This window comes from Otolemur garnettii, unplaced genomic scaffold (assembly GCF_000181295.1).
Source record: "Otolemur garnettii isolate 467f Iridium unplaced genomic scaffold, OtoGar3 scaffold00056, whole genome shotgun sequence".
Lineage (NCBI taxonomy): Eukaryota > Metazoa > Chordata > Mammalia > Primates > Galagidae > Otolemur > Otolemur garnettii.
Genome location: NW_003852451.1, coordinates 3,315,918 through 3,338,971, shown reverse-complemented (window position 1 = coordinate 3,338,971; position 23,054 = coordinate 3,315,918). Strand labels below are relative to the sequence as shown.

General features: G+C 37.3%; 1 protein-coding gene across 1 annotated transcript in view; it reads right to left on the bottom strand.

The window, feature by feature from the left end:
* PDE10A (phosphodiesterase 10A) overlaps positions 1-23,054 on the bottom strand; it is a 234,935-nt gene that overhangs the window by 69,912 nt on the left and 141,969 nt on the right. Inside the window, exons 4-7 of the mRNA XM_012806706.1 lie at positions 16,463-16,583; positions 15,224-15,273; positions 3,125-3,265; positions 1,346-1,501 (exon numbers count right to left, since the gene is read on the bottom strand). Coding sequence (XP_012662160.1) covers positions 1,346-1,501; positions 3,125-3,265; positions 15,224-15,273; positions 16,463-16,583 — 468 coding nt within the window. The remainder of the gene's footprint in view (positions 1-1,345; positions 1,502-3,124; positions 3,266-15,223; positions 15,274-16,462; positions 16,584-23,054) is intronic.

Below are 23,054 nucleotides of genomic sequence, written 5' to 3'. Positions count from 1 at the left end.
GAGGTGTAGCCCAATGATGCAAAGATTTTAACATGAAACAATCATTTTTCAGTTTAACGAAAATAGATTTAAAAAGCCTCGAATGACCACTTTAAAAATGAAATATTTCTAAAAAGGGAAAGTCTCATGTATGTTGACTGGTTTCTCAAATTACCAGTTATTCTACTCATTTTATTCACTCCCTTAACGAATATTCACTGGGCACCTGCTGAGTGTCAGGTGCTGGAGACACCACAGTAGACAACACCGAAAAGCAGGAGAGTCTGGTGTGCAGTGGTGGGGGACGGGAAAGGAAGGATGTTACACGGTGACACGTGTCACAGAAAAAAAGAAGCTGGAAAAGGAAAAGGGAATAAGTACAGAACCTTTCAAATGTTTCAGGAAGGCCTCCCAGAGAAAGCACATTTGAGGAAAATCCTGGGGGAAGCAGCTGGGTGGGGTCAGGGCAAGCACAGCCACAAGGTGGGTGGAGCAGGCCAAGGCCTGAGCAGTAGCCTGCCAGCCTCGCCTGAGGGTCCAGTGTGGCTAGAGGAGGGAGGGAGGCCAGTGGAGTCACAGGACACAGGCTCGTTCAGACAGGTGGATAGGGTTAGGCCACTTCAGGGACTTGGTTCCTACGGGGTGTGATAACTATCATCTTAGTATTTGCTTTTATTATTAATGAGCCAACTCCAATTTAATCAAGAGTGAAGAGAACTCATTGTTTTCCAAATTTATTTGACACTAGAACCTTTTTTGTTTTTTGAGACAGAATCTCACAAAATCACCCTGGGCAGAGTACCATGGTATTATAGCTCACAGCAGCCTCAAACTCCTGGGCTCAAGTGATTCTCTTGCCTCAGCCTCTCAAGTAGCTGGGACCACAGGTGCCCGCAGGGATGCCCAGCTAGTTTTTCTATTTTTAGTAGACAGGGATCTCACTTTGCTCAGGCTCGTCATGCAATTTTAAGCTCAGACAATCCACCCACATTGGCCTCCCAGAATGCCCACCCAACTCCAGAACCTTTTTATAGGACACAATCCAGAAAGATGACATTTTTAAGAAAACATAAAGACAAGCAGAATCTGAAAATTCTCTGAAGTCATACTACCACTTTATTTGATTTAGAGTATCACATACTTTTTATTGTTAAAATGGGTTCTTAAAAAATAAAAAAAAAAAGATTGCATTTCTAATGTCATCCATTTCCCCTCTAAACAAAAACAAAGAAAAAAAGAGGCCTTAAAAACACTGGTAGGTCATGATTTTAAGTATTTGTTGATGTATTCGCTTAGCAACATTAAGGAGCATCTCCGATGAGCTGCACACAGCTCAACACCCCAACAAGCAGTGCCGAGAGCTCACCTCCTGGTGACTGAGGCAGAAGGCGTCTTTGCCCCAGTGCCGATACAGCTCGAGAATGCCAATCAAGTCACCAATGGCAGTGACAATAGGCAAGCAAAGGACAGATTGGATGCGAGTCCCCGATTCTAGTCCAGTTCCTCTTGGAAATCGTTCATCCTAAGAAATAAAAGATGAAAAGATTCAAATTCAGGGAAATCATCTTTAAGTTATGATTCTTCTATCAGAAATTGCCGAAACATTTGTAATCAATAATAAGGAATCCTTTTCAAAGGAAAACCAAATGATGGTACCTACCATTAATCTTATATAAGAAAACACTTTTAGTAACATGGAACTTACGCCCAATACTACTTTAATTTTTAAAATCTTTTTACAGTATAAATTTAGTAAATAAATGATATGTGTCAATCTCATACAGTAATAATAAAAGTAATCATAAATGCTGGCATGTATTCATCAGTTTCAATGTGCCAGAACTGACCTAAGGGTTTCACAAACATAACACTGAAAATTACTCCAACTGTAAACATCATATGAAGAAAATTATACATGTACATTTTTTCTCTTCTATTTTTAAGGTTAGAATAACGCAAAAGTACATTAATAATAGTTATTCTAACTAAATTTCAAAGGCCTTTGGTAAGTATTTAAATCACCTAATAAATATCAATTACTTATTGTAAGAAATGAAGTTGGTTCTTAGTCTTTAATAATGCCATAGTTTACCAAAAATCACTCCAAGTATAGAAAAATAGAATGAATTCATATAAAAACTATCAATTCTATTTATTCCATTTCTATTGTTTCTCAGAAGCTATCCGGTCTGAATTAAAACTTTTCATGAATCAGGAATAGTATAAACCTATGCTTGTAATTTGCAAATCTTTTGAAAGCTTGTATAAATGGTCAAACATTTTCAAATGAGATTATGTATAGAATGTACTTGTATCTTCTGTCTTTCCTACTCTTTCTTTTTCTTTCATATTTTTTTCAATCTGTTCAAGGTCATACAGATAATCAGTGGCCAAATTACACACCAACTAGCTGTTCACCTGTTTGTACTTGTCACTTGTAAAGTCCTTACCCTGTGGTGACATCTCATCAGAGTTCACAGGGATGGCAGAAGACGGACTGAGGGCCCCACTTTGTCTTGATTCTCTGTACCCATGTCCTTTGTGGGTCCCCTTTAATCCAGAGTCTGGACCAGACTCTGGCTATTAGAAGGAGAATAAACTTGATGTAGGCAGAGGCTTGAAAACTCAATTGTCTGTTTCCAACTTCTCTAGGACTCGCACTGCCGTCACGATAGCAGGGCAGGCTGGCCTTACTGAAAGGGAGTGGGAGGCACTGGAGAGCTGAGGCCATGAGAACACAGCCAGCACCTAACTGATGGCCAGCGGACCTTAGTCTCGTGGGTAAGCACAGATGACTGCCGTCCAGACCAGCCCAATCACCCAGTCCTTAGACTCACTCATGGGAGTTAACAGCCGGCTATGGTATGCTATCACTAAAACAGGTCAGCAGTCATACAGCAACAGCTAACCCATTCACATGCCCCCTGGCAGAGGAAGCAAGCAGTAATCATTCGGTTTGCTATGACGAAAGATGCATGATTTTTTGAGTACAAATAATTAACTTACTAATTAATTTATTAATTTGTATCTTACTTTAATGCTTTTACTTTTTATAAAACTGTTTGAATTTTAACATTGACAGGATATGCCATCATTCTTCAGTACTTTAGGTTAAAAATGTCATTAAGAGCTAAAAGCCATTCACCCCAAGGATGTCTTCCACAAGCAGGGTTTTCCTGGACTTGGCCACATAGGCAGAGACAGTGGTGCCCTGGGTGATGGGCCCGGCAGGGATGAGTCGGGGTCTCCCTTCCTTTACTCCAGGTGGTGTGAAGATGCACAAGCTCTAGGAAGAAGAAAAGAATATGCTTCATTCACTTTCCTGTATATTTGCACAGTATCACAAGACACCTGGAGTTTACTGAATGGTCACAATAAAACCAGGAGACCATTGAAAAAAGAGACATCAAACAGGAAAGATGTTGCAGTGATCAAACCGGAACACTAACCGGGAAATTCCCTCTCATATTTCCAAGCACACAAAATACAGTGTTGAATCAAGACTTAAAGGAACATATAAGCACAGAAAAACTCCTAAATTAGCCTTTTATTTTAGTTCATAGAAAACAATAAAATGAGAAAAAAATATATCCTATCCTTGGGTTCACGATTCTAGCATACCATAAATAAATAAAGGACCCAAACTCCCTCTATATTTGATACTTGTTAGCTGAAGATTTGGCTATATTTTTCATCTCTTAGGAATCTTTCTTTCTCTGTTATTCCTCTTTGTAAGACATACATTTGCTCAAACTAGATTGCTCATAAAATTGCAGATTCAGAATATTCTACATGAAAAATTTGCTCTTCTCTGTGCAAAAATATCGACAAATTTAGGTGATCTTTCTCTTTCAAATTATTAGGTGGTAGGGTAAAATTCTGGAACTACTTTAAAATATATCTGCTTTAAAAATTATATCAGTTATTTTAATGAAATCTAAAAATACTTCAAAATTATTTTCTACTAAATAAATTGGTGCCCAAAAAACCATCTATGGATTAGGGGGAATATTGACAAAAATGTACCATGAGTATCTACCAAATTTGAAGAATATTAATGTGCAGGTAAACCCTCTGCACACTTTATTTTTATCTGTGATTAGATGCTGTGACAATGAATGGAGACCCTGAGAAGCATTAGATAACTCTCTTGCCCTATGTTCCTGTTCATACTTTCTATTACGAAGGTAGTTTTAAGCATGACACAGATGTATTTATCAACTTATCAGATAAGTGGGTTTTAGGCCTCATAGTATCAAGGAATGCTTTCTTTAAACATCTTACAATCAAAACAGAACCAGCACTACAAACATGAGGTTCTTGTCTCGATCCACAGGGAGGAGGGAAGGAAAGCAAAGCTCGGGCTGAACTCCGGCCGCTCTAAATAAGTCACCACTATAAATCATTAGGAGCTAAATTCAAAATACTTATATCTCCAAATATATCTGCATAGTTACGACTGGGCTTAGTAGCATTTACTAATAAGTACAATACATACGAAAGATATATTTTAAGTGATTATTGTAAGAAGAAACCCTTCTAAAGTTTTTAACTTAATATGTTTAAATACAAGGTTATACTCAGAGATAAAAAATATATATACAAGATGATAAATAACAGTTGCATTTTATTAATTTTTTAAAGGCTAGAAATTTGTGTCACTGTTTTGTTTGTTTGCTTGTTTTCTTTTTTAGAGATGAGGTCTCATTCTCTCACCAGGCTGGAATATACTGGCATGGTCATAGCTCACTGTAACCTTGAACTCCTGGAACAAGTGATCCTCCTGTGGAGTAGCTAAGACTACAGAGGTGTGCCAACATACCTGGGCAATTTAACAAAAAAAAAACTTTTTAGAGATGAGGTCTTAACTGTATTGCCCAGGTGAGTCTCAAACTTTGGGCCTCTAGCAATCTCCCCACCTTGGCTTCCCAAAATGTTAGGATTACAATTATGAGCCACCACACCAGCAATTCTTTTTTTATTTCGAACTTACTACAATTCTATTCTGCACCAATATACACATGACATAAAAGAAGTGAGACTATCATTGCCTTAGTTCCTATCAGTGTCCCTCAACAATTCAGTGGGTTGCCTTTTCTTAAGATTGAGAGAAGAGTAGAAAAATGATTCAAGAACAGGAAGAAAAAAATGAAAGAATACGGGGTATTTAGCCTGAAGAAAATCAGAATTGACGATTTTCACAAACTTAGAGAAAGTAAATCATAAAAAAGATGCTGAGCAACTGTTCAGCTAAAAACAGAATCACAAGAAATGAACTTAGATTGAACTGAGTAGTTTAAGTAACTCTTAACTTCCAATCCTCTGTCGGACTCATGCCTGACATAATGATTCTCCTGTTCCACTCCAACGTCGGAAGACGTCAACATGTTTTTTTGTTATGTTTTTGCCTGTGTGATTCAGAAAATGGTTATGTGTTTTCTCACATTCCCTATTCGGCAAAACAACAACAGAAAGTCTTATTCATCCTGATTTGCCATTTGCATCTCGAATAGTGATTCACTTGGCACAAGTCTTACAAGCACATACAAGTGCTTCAGGCTGTCACATCCACACTGACGGGTTCTACAAGAGCCCTCAACTTGCTCGAGAATTGCATAAAATGAAAACACATATTCCAGGAACAGTTATGCCTTCTAGGAAGGGTTTACCCAGTGATCTGAAGAAGAAGAAACTTCAGGAATATGAATTATGTGCTCATCAATGTGATATGAAAATGATGTGCCTCTCATTCCAGGACAAGACCATAGTGACAATGCTGAGCACGTTCTTTGGTTCTCACACACAGTTGATCACTGGGTATACTGTTCAATTTGAAAAACGGACACTTATTTTAGAATACACAAAGTTTATGGGACGAGTGGACAGAGCTGGTCAGTACTGTGGATATTACGGATTTACAAGGAGGTCTTACAAATGGTAGAACAAATTATTCTTCTGGCTGATGGAAGTTGCAGTTGTGAACAGCTATGTCCTTTACTCATTAGATAAGGAGGAGAGTGGAGAGAAAGTACAGACACACCCTCCTTACGGGGGACATCTCATCATCAGCTCCTGAGCAATATGAGGAACAGAAATTCAGGAAAGAGGGAAGACCATCATCTTCTGACACTGAGGAAAGGTTAAATGGGAAGATGCATTTTATAACAAAAAATGAAAAGAATCAACAAAAGATTACATGGTTTGCAGCAGAAAAAATGAGAAAGGTGGAGGAGAGAGACCATTTTCTATCCTAAGACATGCAAGAGGAAGCCTGGAGTTCATCCTGGAGATTGCTTCAAGAAGCATCACACTCAGAGAAATTACAAATAAAAATGAAAACATTTTAATTATTTTATGTAACATAAAATAGATAAAATCATCAGGTGAGTTCATATTTATGTTTTTCCCCCTTAAAACTATAAGATGCTTATAAGTAATCTACCAACTTTTTCCCACCCAAAATAAATACAAGCTGGGGAGTGTCGGATGTCATAGAAACTGGATTGGGAGGTTCTAAAGAAGAGCATCCCATTAGAACAACAGAGTGGATTCTGCAAGGAATCACCAACAGAACCTCTGGGTTTTTGTTTGTTTTTATCATAGTTTTTGGCTTCATTTGTGTGTTTTAAGATACACAACGTGCATCTTCTAAAAAAAAAAAATGACTTAGCCGTAGACCCTTTAAGGCTAAATGTCACGATACCTACAGTTTATACTTTGCTCCATAGTTCAGTGAAGGTAGAATAACTTATACATTAGTATATAATTAAATGGTTTATTTAACATTATAAAACTTCTACTGCCTCTATGTAGAGGGTCTATCTGATACAAGAGGAAGCGACAGGAAACTTTCCAGGGTGTATAGAAAGCTGTTCTATTTATTAGGCTTGACAAAAGGCTTCTTAGAACTGCTGCCTGTATTAAAATTAAAGTATTAAAAACTGGAGAATTCTTTACACAAGAAACTTTATACTTGTTTGATTATCTCATGATCTTTGCAGTAGAAGCGTTTGCAGTGAGGTTTGAGGCTAAGAGCTAATCAAGTGTTAGGTCTATCATGACATGAAAGCCAGAAATTTAAGCAGAAGGGAAAATGAGGCCCAATCCAAGATCAAACACTGGCTCTGATGTGTTTTCATAAGTAGGTTTTCTCTTTCCTCAATTAGTGAATTTAACTGGTGTACTCAGATTAAAAATTATTGCCCTATCCTCACAGGAGGATGAAAAAACATATCAGCAGACATCATTTTAGAAACCCTCCTGTCCACATACACGGCAGTTATAATATCTAACTTATCTCTCAAATCCAGTCCTGACGGGAGTCTCCAAAATTATGTCCTTCTCTAATAGTGTATAACTATTACAACTTTTATCGGAACATTTTTTAGAGACTAAAGATAAAAACTACAACTACAAACATAGAAAGGATTCAAAGTTTTAAATCTCAACTACCTCCATCCTTGCCACAGAAGAAACTAACTGCTTTCAGGGCATCAATATGACAAGTGGTGGCTGCAGTCCTTCACCATTTGAGGCCTCTAGAGGGGACATGACTACTAGCCCCTGACACCCGAGCACAGAGGAGACTGCCCGTGGGCAGGGTCACTCTAATCAGAAGCCGGGAAGTCCTAGGGGAGAGGTTAGCTTGTTCAGTTTTTCAAAGAAACTCATTATGAACTACCCAATATTTGTGTGGTTATATATACACACACACACACATATATACATATAAGTATAAATATAATGTGAGATATATATACTTCTGGAATTAGATCATTTAACTAGAAAAGGTTGATAACAGCTCATAACCAATCAGTTGGCTCAATGAAGGAACAGAAAAGCATCCAAATTATTAGAAAGGAGAATCTGGAGAACTAAATATATTTAGTGGAAAATGTACAAGAGAATAGACTAATACTATTCATACAAACACTATCGTTTTAATGAAATGGAAATTTCTGATTCACTCAACCGAACAGATATACTTCACTTGGTAAACACTCTTATCTTTCTCTTAATACACAATTCAAATATCACTTTATTTATGAAACTTCATTGTAGTGCCAAGACTTCAACTCCCAACCAGTTAGATTTTAGGAATAATTCTGAAGAAGAAAAAGTTATTTAGGTTACCAGTAAGTTATGAGCCTTATGAGACACTAGATGGCGCTAGACAGTAAACAAAGTTAGATGGAGGCGGCAGAAGGAGCAACGTGCCCCACAGTCACCTGAAACCTGAATAATCAACTCTCTGCTAGACTTCATTGTGCAAGTCAAAAAGGCACACAAATACTGTAAACTACCGACTCAAAATACAAAACAATGCAATATTTTCAGGTCACTGTTGATTATTTGAGGACTGCTTTGTTGATCGGTGGTGTTAGATATCAAAAGGTGTGCACAGACCTTTTTTTCCTTTTCCTCATCAGTCTGTGTGTATTTAACGTGTGGCCCCAGATAGCTCTTATTCTTCACGTTTGCAGCAGATGGATGCCTGGGTTTAAGGTATATATAGGAAAAATAAACTTTCAATTCTTCTGCTTTTCCATTTTTCCCCATTTGTTCCCCAAGTGTATTCTGCCCACTTTGTAGGAAGGATAAAATCAATAGAGAGGAGAAAAATCAAGCCTTTAAAAGAGGTTATAGTGCATTTGGGCAAAAGAATACGTGTAGCTGCTGCTTGTACAAAGCTCAACAACCCAGAATGGGAGCTCGTGGACTCAGACTCGATGAAAAACTGGGTTTCACCGGCTGTGTGAACATGGACAGTCCTTAAACCAGAGTAGACCCTGGGTACCTCATCATCACAACACAAAGGTTAGATTCGGTAATTCTGAAGTATCTCTTTTATCTTTAACATTCTATGAATCTAGGAGTTCCTATAGCTATCTAGTTGTTCCTGTTTGTAAATAAAAATGGTAAACTGCTTAACTAAACTAATTTACCAAATCTGTAAATGATGGAAAGATTACTTTAAAAATAAACAATATATGAAAAATAATGTACATAATTTTTAGTGCATACAAACAGCATACGATGATATTATGCTATCGATCAGCTGGGATATGGGAGGCCCACTCCCCAGGGTCAGCTATGAAAACATTAAAATTTGAATTAAGCAACAACTTAATCATGAAAAAATAATTTTGTCCAACAAACACGTACAGCAGGTCAGACGCTGCTGAAGCTACTGTTAGCTCCATATTTCCCACAAGTTGTTTCTTCTGCCTAACAAAGGTCCTTTATTTTCCCTTATCGTCTAGAAGGGAGAGATCTTCAAATACTAGCTTAAACTCCAGTCTGCTTTCCTGTGACCCAAGTTCATGATCCCCAGCACCCTGCCTTCTGCTGGGCTAGCAAGGAGAACAATGTGCTATTACCATTGATTCTCTCTCCCCCACCGGTTTACATTCTTTCATGTGAGGAATGAATTTTTATTTATATTTGCATTTCAGCAATTCAACACAATTTTTTTGGTAGCTAATAGGTGCTGAAGATGATTTGTTGAATGAACAGCATTTATGATGTAAGGTTTAACCAATGTAGAGTAAATTAATGTTTAGAAAGTTTAAGAATTTTGCTCAAGTCACACAATTAAGTGATAAAACAGAACTCACATTATCCAACTCAAGAACCAAAACTGCTTCAAAGCTAAACTACTAAAACAGAAGTTTTACTTCTTTTTCCATGTACTAAAACAGCGTAACCAGCACTGGCCTTCTCCTTCCTAAAGGATGTCCCCAGCAGCCAGTGCACAACCCCGTAGGGGGTGGGAGAGTTCATCACTGTCAGCCCAGGCTCAGCACGGGCCTGACCACAGCTAGTGCTCAGGAACGAGTCTGCTGAATACACAAACGTTTTGCCCCACCGTCTGTAGGAAGGTAATACTTCAGCACTGCTTTCAATGCGTTTCCTGGGCCTGGGACTACTACATTTTCTATCATTTGCATATAATAGGGCAATTTACATTTTCTTTGAAAAATATCTACATTATCTAGTTTCTCACCTTTATTAACATAAATATCCCCTTATAATTTCATTTCCATGTCACTACATCCATTGTTTTAATCTCTTTAAATATTAAATATATGTGAGTATAGTTTTCTTTTTTATTAATTAGTTTAATGAATGGACATCTTAATCCTTCAGTCACTAATATCTTTAGATCTCCTGGCTTCTCCAGATCTTCTTTTTTCTATCTCCACATGTACATGTGTAAGTCCCAAGAAAGCAGAGATTTTAACTCACTGCAGGGTCTCGAGTGCCTAGAACACTAACTGCCGTGTGCCAGTGACCAATAGAATGGGTGGAATTAATGCTTCAAAACTACATATAAAATGTTTAATACTTTAAGGATGTGAATTTGTCATCATGAACAACTTTGTTCAGAGGTTTACTAACAGCATAGTTTCATAACTATTATTCTCTAAATATTATATTAAGTAAATTTGATATTTTTCTTTGTGCAAGGAATTACTTTACATATTTTTAAGTTTAATTTCCAAGTTTTATTTTAGCCATTATGAAAATCCTAAGAAAATTCTTAAATAGGGATTGAATGCATTCAAGTTAGGGACTAGTCCAGAAAAGAAAGCACGAGTTGGTAAATTATGAAATAACATACTGCATTTAGTACACGTGTTACTCGAATAAGCCAAAGAAATGATATTACTACTAAAGTCTAAATTGGCTTTTTAAATTTTTTATACTAAAAATACTATTGTATTTCTGTCGTTTTCTTGTTTTGTTTTATAAACTTCTCTGTACCAAATATCTACTGTGTGAAACTTGATTACAACTCTACCCTCACTGCAGACTAAATCCCCTACAAGCAGAAGGTGGCTTTCCTTCCCAGGTAATGCTTCCACTCCTTGAACTCAACTTTGCTGTTCATCGGCTGGCCCTGCTCTCCTCTGTCTGCATTTTCCTAGAAGACAGCTACGCATTTTTTAACCTGATTTAATTTTGGTTTATTTGTGCTACGCATTTTTTAACCTGATTTAACTTTGGTTTATTTGTAAGTGCTGGGTCAACCGGTAATTTTGTTATAATTTCATGATTATCACAATTATGTTTTATTATTTTTAGTGCTTTTTACGATTTAGTTTGTCTTCTATCTTTTTAATTTTTTATGTTTTCTTTAGATTTTGTTGTTCTCTTTTAATATAAATGTGAGGTTTTTAATTCTATTTGTGAAACTTCTAGCATTTAAATGTTACTTAAATTACATTTCTCATTACATCAATTTCAGAATTTAAATTATGTTGACTCACTTATGAGAAAAAAGAAATTAATATTTCTATAAATATAAGAATTTTATAATTCTTCCATGTTTCTCATAACCTTTAGTATTTTTTGATATGGGCTTAAAATTTTATCTTAGTCTATTTGGGTTTCATTATTATACTTTTATCATTAAAACATTGGTTTTATTTTGAAATTTGAGTTATTTATGGAAAAATTGTACCTATGATTTCAAATCCAGAGGCAATTTTAAAAAATTGATAATTATCTATAATATGCTACCTTTTATGTACAAAAGAGGAAAAATTTAAAAATATACATGTATCTGCTGACCTATACAAAATAAATGTTTTGTTTATATACATTTTAGAAGTATATCACACAAACAATACATCAGACTAGATCATTTAGCTCACATCTTGGAAAAAATAATTTTTAAATTATTTAAAGGCTACAAATCTTTGACAATGCATCCTTGGGCTGAAGAATGAAAGGCTCTACAGAAATCTAAAGGGCAGGAAAGGAAGGAGCCCTGCGAGGTAACTGAGCCCAGAGCTGCATTTCCTTGAGGCAGGCCTGGATGTCCTGATGTGTCCCCAGGAAAGCAGTGTGACGCACAGGGGACAGGAGGTCAGACCTGGGACCCTGCAAGGAGGACATAGTCCCATAGGAGGCTCACTCCCCAGGGTCGGGACTGGCAATGGACTGCACTCATCTTGTTGGTTGAAGGACAAATACACTTAACCCTGTGTAAGGCCTGTGAGGAAACCGTATCATCTTGAAATTAGTACTAGAGGGAAAACATAAATCTACCCTTAGAAATCCTAATTGTGCATCATGTGGATTTGAGACTTGGATTCACTCCACTCTGTTGTCTGGAAAAAAAATCTCAGAATGGTTCTGAAAAATGGTTCTGAACTGAGAGTACCTTAACTGACGAGCAGAAACGAATTTATATCTATGCACCAGAGAGGAAGCAGAAACAAACTTCAACGTCAACCTAAAGAGTATTCATTTAAAGGCCTCAGAAACAGCAGGATTCACAGTAAAAACAAAACACAGCCATAAAACACGAGAGCAAGTAAGTCATAATAAATCACGAGAGCTAGACAAAACGAAAAACCCAAGAAACCATACATTCAGTAAGAATCTAAAATACATATGTCCACGGTGGCCATAACGTTCGTGTGCAATTTTAAATTGCACACTATTTTAAATCACACATGAACTTTATGGATACCCTGTACTTTAAGACATAAAAGGTAATATTTATCAACCTGAATTCTTTATCTAGCAAAATACATTTCCAGAAAATGGACAAAATATTTAGAGGAACAGTAACTAAAAGAGCTTCCCCATCAGCAAACGATCACTTCAGGAAATTCTCCAGGACACATATCAAATGAAAGAAAAATGATCTCAAGCAAAAGACTTAAGATTCAAGAAGAAATGAGGAACAAAGACAGAGGAAATTATGTAGATAAAACACCTGAGTGAATTTACGACTTCAGGTAATGTCCTATCTTCTTCCTACCCACAGAAATCTCTGGGTTAAGGAAGTGATCAGGGCCTACATACTTATGTAAAGTACTTAAAAAATAGAGTGAAAAAATACATAATTATCTGCCCAAATTATCCTCTTAGGCAGATAAGTTCTCTGCATTCGTGAAGCTTGTATTTTAGGGAGAAAGACAGATAAACAAATTGTCACACAAATTACAGATAAACATATAATTACAGACTCAGGTAAGTTCCATGAAGAAGAAACATATGACATTATGAAAGTAAAATATAGTGGGATCTGCTTTCGGAAGGCCAGAAAGAGCTACAATTCTGCTATACACTCTGCTATTCTAGAAATATTATGTTGAACAAGACAGACGAGGTCTGTAAGTTGCAGAAAGAATTAAGGAGCAAAGAGTCAGTGCCCCTGGAGGGACCCATGAAGGGTGATTAACTGACCGCAGGGGTTTAGACTAACACCTGAGGGGAGGGACCATCAGTCCCTTAATTAAGTTATGAAAGTGAAGAAATTAGAATTGATGTACACGGAATTACAGTTTAGACATGTAGACAGAAAAGCTTTCACGTATAAGGAAGCAACTTCACTAAGGTCAATGTATAGAGAAGTGTGCAAGTAATAAAGCAAAAAATACAGCCATGTGATTAAGGACGTGGGCTCTGGGATCTAAATCCAAGCTCCATGAAGTCAGCACTTTGGGAGCTCGTCCATATGGCCCTGGGCCTGTGGTCTGCAGACGTGCTCCCCTGCCCTTCTACACGTGGCAAAAGAGGCCCAGCCTGCAGTGGTGGCCCAAGCCTCAAGGTCCTTTTCACTTTTGTTCAGGTGAGCAGCTAGAATCACAGAGTCCAACAGTCACGTTTTAGCAGAGACTCTGAGGGACCAGCTAGGGTCACATGTCCACTCTGGATCTGGAGAACCAGGATCAAAAGAACAGGTTCTGGGATACAGACATGATTGCCATGAGAACTGAGATCAAAGAGAGAGGGTCTGGGGTACAGACGTGATTGCCACTGCCAAACCCAGGAGCGGCCTGGAGGTGGTCTGAGACGGAGTAATAGGACGCAAACTCCCACAATTGCATTGAGCTCACATACTTACCAGTCAACTATAAAAATAATGGCTAACTGTCTAAGGGAAAAGTCCTCATTTTTAATAAAAATTCCAATATTTTAGATATAATTTTTAAATGAATAGGAAAAATCCACTTAACATTTTAGTAGCTTAGTCATGAAGAATATTAACAGTGCCTAAAATATAACAGTTTAAAGCATTCAGAAGTGGCAGGAATAACCAAACAATGCATTTTACTAACATTCTTGCGGGTCTGCCAGCATGACAGACACTAAGACAAGAGCCAGAGAAGCACCGACACGAGCAAGGGAACGTCCTGGCCGTAGATGAGCTTCCATTCCTGCGAGTGAACGTAGGGTTATAACACAAGGAAGAGCTATGGCTACAGACAGGAAGAAGTGCCATCATGGCTAATTCCATCAGCCAATAAAGATTTGGTGTGCAACTACTTTGATGTTTTGCATAACTATTTAATTCGAGGATAGTATGAAACTCGCCAGAATGCTTTTTTTCTATTCCTGTTAATGTTTTATATAATCTAAATAGCACATATTTTGATTACTCAAGAATATAGATATCATACTACAAAAATACATCCCAATTCTCAAATAGCAATGCTTAACACATAAAAACTGCATAGTAAAAGGTTGCCAAATAAATGTACAAATGGGTTTTATATATTTAAACTATGAATATAAGTAGCATTGGCTCAGATTATGGCAAAATACATTATGCATGTGTTTGCAATACCATAAAAAAACTAAATGCCAGTTACTGAATATCTCAAAATACTTTTGAAAGCACCTGTATGTGTTTCATTTGACAGGCTGTGTGTGAGGTAAACTAGACCAGAAAATGCAGGACCAGCCTGTTGGTGGAAGCCTGGGAAAGTCACAGGTGAGAATCTCTATGCCCTGAATGGGCTGAGCCACAGACAAGGCGGCCCAGGGACCTGGACTCAGCAACTCTGCCCCAGGACTTTCATCAAAGGAGGGTCATCTTTAAAAACCCTAACAGTTACCCAGAAATGTTAAATTTCTGTTCTCACTTCATGCCACATAAATCACATGTAAGGGCGCACAGTGTCTCCCCACACATCCCACCCCATGGTGCTGAGACGACTTTTACACAAAACAGTAAGTGTAGAAAAACCATTCATGATAGAGGATCCCAAAAGACAAAGCAAAACTATTAAATCAAGAAATTATAGGAGTCTATGCCTAAATGTCCACATGTCAGTAAAATTCTTGACTGGTAATAACCACATAGAAACAAATTACAAATTAGGTTTAAATTACTTAGTTATGAAATGTCTATTAAGTTGTTTATAACTGAAGATTTTTACAATAAAGAGCTTATGATATTTTGTATCTAGAGCACCAAAATCTAAATTTAGATACTTACATTATTACATTCTCCAAGGAAGTACAGTGCAAATCCGTCAGCATTTGTGGCTGCCAAAGTAATAAAAAGAGAAGAAACCAATATCAGTGCAAGAATATCACACATATGAATTCTCTCAAGTGAGACTCAGAGATGAGGTCTTCTGAATCTATCTGGTGACATAACCAAGGGTCACACAGTAAACACAGTGCAGTAATTCATGGCTCTCCTCAGTAACAGGGGTGGAATGTCTTCTATATTTTTCATCAGTGATTCCAAATCTTTTTTTTTTTTATTGCAAATCTTAAGACGTGACATCCTCTAAGCACACAGCAGTAAACACACTATGTAATAAAATATTAAAAACCAGAAATGATCTTCACTATATTGAATACCCATTGACCACGCCCCAAATGGACAATGTCCACACGTGCACGTTACCAGTGAAGGGAGCACAATGCAGTCACCCGAAATTGCTTCAAGGTCGTCTGAAGGAAGTCATCATGGTAGGCAATGGCATTAGTCTTGGGAGAATTGCCTGAATTTAACCCCCTCTTAAATCCTTTTTGTCTTTGGGTCTTTGGGTAAGATATTTAACCTCTCTGTCACACAGGTTCCTCATCAGTAACATGGGGACAACAACAGAGACTACCTCATGAGGTTGTAATGAAAGTGAGTTAAGACAAATAAAGTGTGTATGTACTAAGCACATAAAAATGTCATCACTATTGTTGTAGCATTAGTATTTTTTATCTTCAAATAAAAAACCCAAAAGATATCTTTCTAAAAAAATCATGTGTTGTAAAAAAATACAACTTTGTAAAAAACAATTTTCTGATATAACTTTTCCCATTTTAATTACAATATAAACCACTTCTTGTATAGTCTATACAATTGTCAGCAACCCAAGTAAATTTAAAATGTTTATTCTCCCATAAAATTTAAGCATTTCCTTTATAAAGATATGATTGAATTCAATAAAACTATGCTCTCTAAAGAAAACAAGGGACTAATCAGAGGGCACCTCACTTATCCCAATTATACACCAGGCAGATAATTATTTGGAATTAGCTAATTTAGAAATTTTTAGGTTTGACTCATTCTGGTAGTTTCACAAAAACATACTTTCATTTAACTTAGTCTGGTAATAGAAGTAAATAAATGACTTTCATCTGCCTCTTAGTAAGTAAATTAGTTTATGACTTTTTGTGAAAGAATCTTGGTCCAATTTTTCTAACAGGAATAAAAAACGTTTCTTACCTATTTTAATAATGCTGCTCAGTTCATAGAGAAGTAGCTGGTTGTCTCCTCCTGTGTCCAGCCGTTGTTCTATATAGCTGTTTAATTCATACACAACTCCCTGCATATTTGTATCTTGGTACTTTGAATAAAAAATAACAAAAATAAAGACCATAGTTAAAAAAAAACTATAATAAAAATTCCTTAGTGTGTAAAACATATGACGGCACGTCCTGGCCATTTGCTATGCTGTGTAACATAGCTGGGGGCTGACGGCCTTCTCTTTAGTCTCGGGATCCTACTTGCTTTGTTGAACACCCAACCACAGTAAACTGGCCTTCAACCCAGTTTTTCAACTTTTTGTTGCTAAAAATTTATCTGGTCAACAGTCCTAACTTCCCAGTTATTTTCTAGCTCCAGACTTTTTCTCAGTCTTACTGATATGCAGGTACCAGATGACAGTCAAAATTTACATAAAAAATCATGAGCACTTGAAATTCTCATGCTCCAAGACATGCCAGTGTTTCAGGGGTTCACGAAAACCCAGGCTGCTTTCTTTATCATCTGTAAACAAGATCCTATCTATTTAAGCTTTTTTATGTTTTTAATAAATCCAGATATTCTACTCTAACATAACATTTTTTTCTTACCACTTATTCAGACTACTAGTTCTGTATTTTCTTTAACCCAAAGTCCTGGGAAAGAGCTTATCTGAGAACAAAGTGAACTGAGCCAAGAGAGAGTGACAGATGAATGACAGGCCTTGAACCCCTGGATCTCGCCATGCACAAGCCTTCATGCCTAAAATCCTGTCACTAAACATGTCTTTCACACTAACCACAACATTCCCTGTAGACTTCACTTTTCCTACAAGAGAAAGAAGCTTTGCCTAGTTCGAGGTGGGTTTTCAGTCCTGCTGCCGTCTAAGTATATACCTGCCTCTGACTGTAATTCTGAGACTTTAGTAGCGGCTGCATGCAGGGTGGAGGTCAGCAGCCAGATGGTCTCCATCTCTTTTAGACAGGAAATGGTTTATCACAAACAAGTGAGAACAAGAAAACATTCTGGGACACGCAGTTTATCATGTTCATTTCACTTCTCTAGGAGTTGGATTTCTCATTTGTATGAGAAGAATGAATTATACTATCTTAAAAATACAACATTAAATTCCTATGATAATCTATGACCTAGATTTTATTTTCCTTGTTTATATCAATTTTCAAATTCTAATCTTTAACCTAATTGAGTACGTTAGCACATCTTGTTTTGTTTTGTTACTGATTACAACTGTATAAATATTATTAACAGCAAAATGCTTTCCCATCTCTTCTATAATATATTGATATAAATAACTCTAAGATATTAAGGGCCTATCTACATAGTTAATGAATCATTCAAACAACAAAATACTGAAAAACTTAAATTTACATGTAAATGTAAAATAATAAGCGTAATTCTTATTTGGTAGCCTGATGACTTTGGGACTCATCGTACTGCTATAAAAGGAAAGTCAGAGTTAACAAATGATACCAAATTTCAGACCACATACTTCAGAGCTGCTCTTCTGGAAACCACATAGAACGCTTACTGAGGAATCAATTCAGGTTCACAGAATCAAGTCTCAAGTCTGTGGCTGGACTAATAGAAAATTACAATGGCATGCTAATAAAGATATCAAGAGCCTGTATTTCTACAGTATGTTTAACTTCACTAAGTCCTTCCTCCGTCTTTCTTATAAGAACCTTTAAGAAGTTTACACAGAGTATCACTGAGGCATTCATAATTCAAAACGAGCTAGAATGCCAAGGTAGCGTAAGCTGGACACTACACAATTTCCCAGAACTTGGAATTAAAATGGACACCACAATTATCACTTTATGTTTCTTGCTGATTTCATGCAGTGCTTGTTTTTTATATGAGCAACTACTAAAAATATAGCTTCACAAAGTTGCTTCAATGAAACAACTATATTGATTTGACATTTAAAAAGGAACAATTTCAAGCTAACACTGAAGCTGTTGACATTATGTCAAGTTCTGTCCAATAGATGTCTCTGTGTTTCCCGTGAAATAGTAATATCTCCTGAATATCCTGTGGGTTTGCTATAGTGCCTCAAGCAACGTAGATGGATACCACAGAAAAGCCACTCTCTTGCTCAGAGGGAAATATCTGATAAGATACAATGGTAATGAGTGAACCAGTATTAATCTTTGGGTCAGAAAGAAATGAAGAGGTGGTCTAGCCAGGAGAACAGACGTTCCCACTGTCAGAGTGAGCTAGGCGTTTACCCGCAGGTTGGAAGACCACTGAGCCAGAGGAGTTCAGAGGTAATTCAAGAATAAAATGGAAGCTTGTGATCAGGGTTAGTCCTGAGAGCTCCTGATCCCATGGGGAAGCTCCAGTGCCCTGAAGAGCAACAGTCTGCTAGAAAACGTATGACAAAGGTGAGTAGGATCACACAGCTAACAGCAGGAAAGGGATCTTTCTGTTTCTAGTATAAGCCCCAATATTTAAATATCTTTCCCTCATCACTCTTTAGATTTGTGTCTTTTGTATCTTTTTTTCTAACATTTTATTTTGACAAAAATTCAATTTTATAGAAAACCGCAAGAACAGTAGAAGAAATACCTGTGTACCCTTTACCCCAAATTTTCCTATGTTGAAATCCAAACCCCCAATGTGATGGAGACATTAGGAGGTGGTCCTTTGGGGTAGTCACTGTTTTGTGAGAACAGAGACCTCAAGTCTGGGATTAGGGTCTTCCTGGAAGAGACTTCAGGATCCTCCCCGACACTTTCCACCACATGAAGTTATAGCAAGAAGATGGCTGCCTACAAACCAGGAACTGGGCCCACACCAGACGTCAAATCTGCCAGCAATTTGATCTTGGACTTCACAGCCTCCAGAACTGCGAGAAATAAATTTCTGAAGTTTATAAGCCACTCAGCCTATGGAACTCTGTTGCAGCTGCTGAACTAAGAAATCAAGATTTACCAATAATTTGTATTTTAGCTTATTTCCTTTAACATTCTCAGTAAACTCTATCAATTGGTCTAAACACACACATTTTAGTAATGAGGATATTTAATATTTAAGAGGAAATCGGTGTGTGTGCTCATTTACCTTGAAAGCTTTAGTGTGCATTTCCTTAAAAAATAAAGATAAAAAAAGACTATTCTCTTACAAATGCAATGGAAAATAATAATCTTGGGAGAGCCCCCTCAATTTCTTATGTGAAAGGGAAAGTCAAGCCTGGTGGCTGAGTCATGCAACACCCCCTTCCACATGAAGAGCTGTTACAATATGCATTAGCCACAATCCATGGAAAGATAAAAAGTACCCATTATCTACAAAGATGCCCCACAGTTCACTCCTAAGGAAATATTTTGCTGGTCTCCAAAAACAAGGACATGAAAATTAAAACGTTAGGTCTACAGGCTAAGACCACTTTAAAATTAAATTCTGCTCGATTCTACACTAATACTATTGATTACAAGTTTATCTTCCCAAGTGCAGAACAGAGACAACACAAGATCAATCATTCTTCCACGTACCCAGGACATCTGTATAACTGATTCTTCTTTCGCACCCTTTTTCTCTTCCAACGTTCACTGTATCTTATGTAAACTGTGGATCTCTCAGGCTTCATAAGAATATAACCATTTGCCTCACCACCCATCCCCTCCCCCTTTTCTTTCTGTATGCCCTATGCCCTCTGATCCTCTAAAATACTGAAGTGCCCAAATTCCTCTTCAGAAAAAACAGGCACAGGTGCTTCTGTGGGGTTATGTTTTCCCCTAGTAATATCCTTAAACTTTGGCTTAACAAAGTTTATTGATTGAAACTTTGTCTCACTCATTTGTTTGGGGTTGTTATGAGTTAGAATAGAGGAAATGATCAGAAAATTTAACATTACTACAAAAATATTAGCTAATTAAACATCCACATTCACATTTCATCCACTGTCCTGATACTGTCTATTACAGCTACCCACCACCCAGCTTTAGTCCAAATTCAAATCCCAGATCACATAGGACACTTAGCCGTCATGTCTCTTCAGTATCTTTCACTGAACCACAGTTCCTCAGCCTTTTTTTGAACTTGAAGCTTTTGAAGAACACAGCCAGTTTGGATCTGTCTGATGTTTTCTCAAGATCAGATTGAGGTTCCACATTTTTTTCCAGGAATACAACAAAGTGATGAAGGTACAGTGCTATCAGCCCTTCTGTATTTATTATTTGGCATTTTACTGGGAAGAAGAGCTCTCCATTTCCCTCACTCATTCAGTCATAGGAATATGGACTCAGTATTTTATCCAATAGAGTATCACCCGTTACTGTTGCCATTTAATCTGATGCTCATATTATCATACGAGGCCAGCAGAAATTCCTTCAGGCTAGTTTCTGCTTCCTTTCACATGTCCTCATCATTCTCTCAACTTCCTTACCTTCTTGTCTCGTACTTCACCAGCCCTTGAAGCTGCCATTTATAATTCTAATTTCAAAGAAACCACAGTTCTTTTCAGTAAAGAACAGTATTTAAAATCCAAGAGCTAGAGCTATATCACACCGCTGCCATTGCTTCTAAGCTTCTCATTTATATAAACATGATATACATAAGAAGACCTCATATAAGGACACACACAGGTACATGTAAATGTATGTATAGAATTCTTATGTACTGATCTCCTTGTATACCCATCTACAAAGAGGGATTAAAAACCTATGACCTTATCCTGATACCTTCACTTTCAACCCAACACCACAGTGTACATTTGAGTATTCCTCATTTCCAAGTATGTAATTACCTTAGTCAACAGAAAGAAATCTGGCAAGATACTTAATACATTTTCTCAAGTCTGGAATACACAGAGGTAGTTTCAGCACTGCTAAATTATACCACTGCAAATAATAAACCCACTAACTAGATGTTAATATTTAATAGTCTTAAAGGCAAAATTTATAAACACTGAAATATATAATTCATTATATTTTGACAAATGGGTAAATCCTTGTAACATATATCCTGTCAAGATACAGAACACTTAATGTCTTCATAAAGTCCCTCCCACAGGCCTTTTTAATCCATCCCCATCCCCAAGACAACCACTCTTTGTGACTTTTTTCCACCGCAGATGAATTGGTGCAGTTTTTAGAGCTGTACTTCAATGAGTCACACAGTATCTATCCAGTCTTCTGAACCTGCTCCGTTTGCTCACTAGGTTGTGTGTAACATTCACCGTGTTGCTGTGGGTGTCAGCTGCCTCTTCCCTCCTCTTGCTGGTAGCATTCTGTTGTATAAATAATACTAAAAATTGTTTATCTGTTCTAATGATGTTGGATGTTCAGGATGCCTATGTTTCTATTTAAGTGCTATTTTAAATAAAGCTGATATTTCTTATAGAAATATTTTTGTGACATAAGTTTTCAATTATCTTTGGCAAGTATCAGAGGAAAATTCTTAGGTCACAAGGTAAGTATATGTTTAAATTTACAAGAAACTACCAAACTTCTTTCCATGCTTTTTTAATCTTAAGATAAAGTCATCGAAATCACTTAGGGATTTAAAAAGGAAATAAGTTATAAGCAAAGGTGATATATATTATATAAACACCATAGGGTGAAAAATCCAATCTACTCTAAGAATGAGCCAGAGCAGTGACTAAGAAAGGAACTCTGAGCCTCCCACGCCCAGACTGGAAGAGCGCAGGGGTAGCACAGAGGCCACTAACCCTTTGCAAATACTTATTTCAGAAAGTTTTAAGATCATGAATAGCAAACAAAGGAGCGATAGATACTCCCCCGAGCCTATTCTAGCACTATGGGCCAAAAAGGAAATGCAGCCGCCCTCCCTAGTCTCTCAACGTAACCGGGCACAGAGGGGCTGTGACAGGCGCTTGCGAGCTTCTATGTGGGGCGAGGGAGGCACGTTCTGCCACATGGTAGCCAAGGAGTCTGCAGACTGCATGTTAGAGAGTGCCAGAGCAGAGGAAGAAGGCTGGAGGAGGACATATTTACAGGGAGGGAGAAGAGCATCAAGTAGGCCAGGAGGATGGCGGTCACTGCTAATTTTCAGGACCAACGTGGACAAGGCAGGCCTGGGGAGGGGAGAGCAAGGGCCAGGGGGTCTACAGTAAGTGAGGCGCTCTGCAGTCAGTCGTCAGCTCAGTATAAGGAAAGAGAAACTATAAAAACTAGTAATTTCTAACGAACATTGTAGTTTCAAAGGGATTTTTATAATATTAACTCATTTAATTTGGGACCAAAAGGTCCACAAGATGAAAGGGCTTTTCATAATAATTTAATTGGGGGAAAAAGGATCCAAGGGATAAAATAGTTTTCAGTCACTATTGATATAACAAATATTTTTGATAAAACTGCTAAGAGAAAAAGATTAAGCTTTCAAGGAAGTTGAATAATGAGAAAGTAAAAACAAAAAACAACAACAACAAAAGAAAAACGTAGTCTAAGTGCTTTGCCCAGTAGGCTTATTTCTGAGGCCAGCACAGGCAAACCTCCTCCCCTGTGTGCCTTATTACCCTGGTCTGTAGAGATCGGGGTGTTTTACACACGGAGGTCTGCGCTCCTCTGTAGAGATCGGGGTGTTTTACACA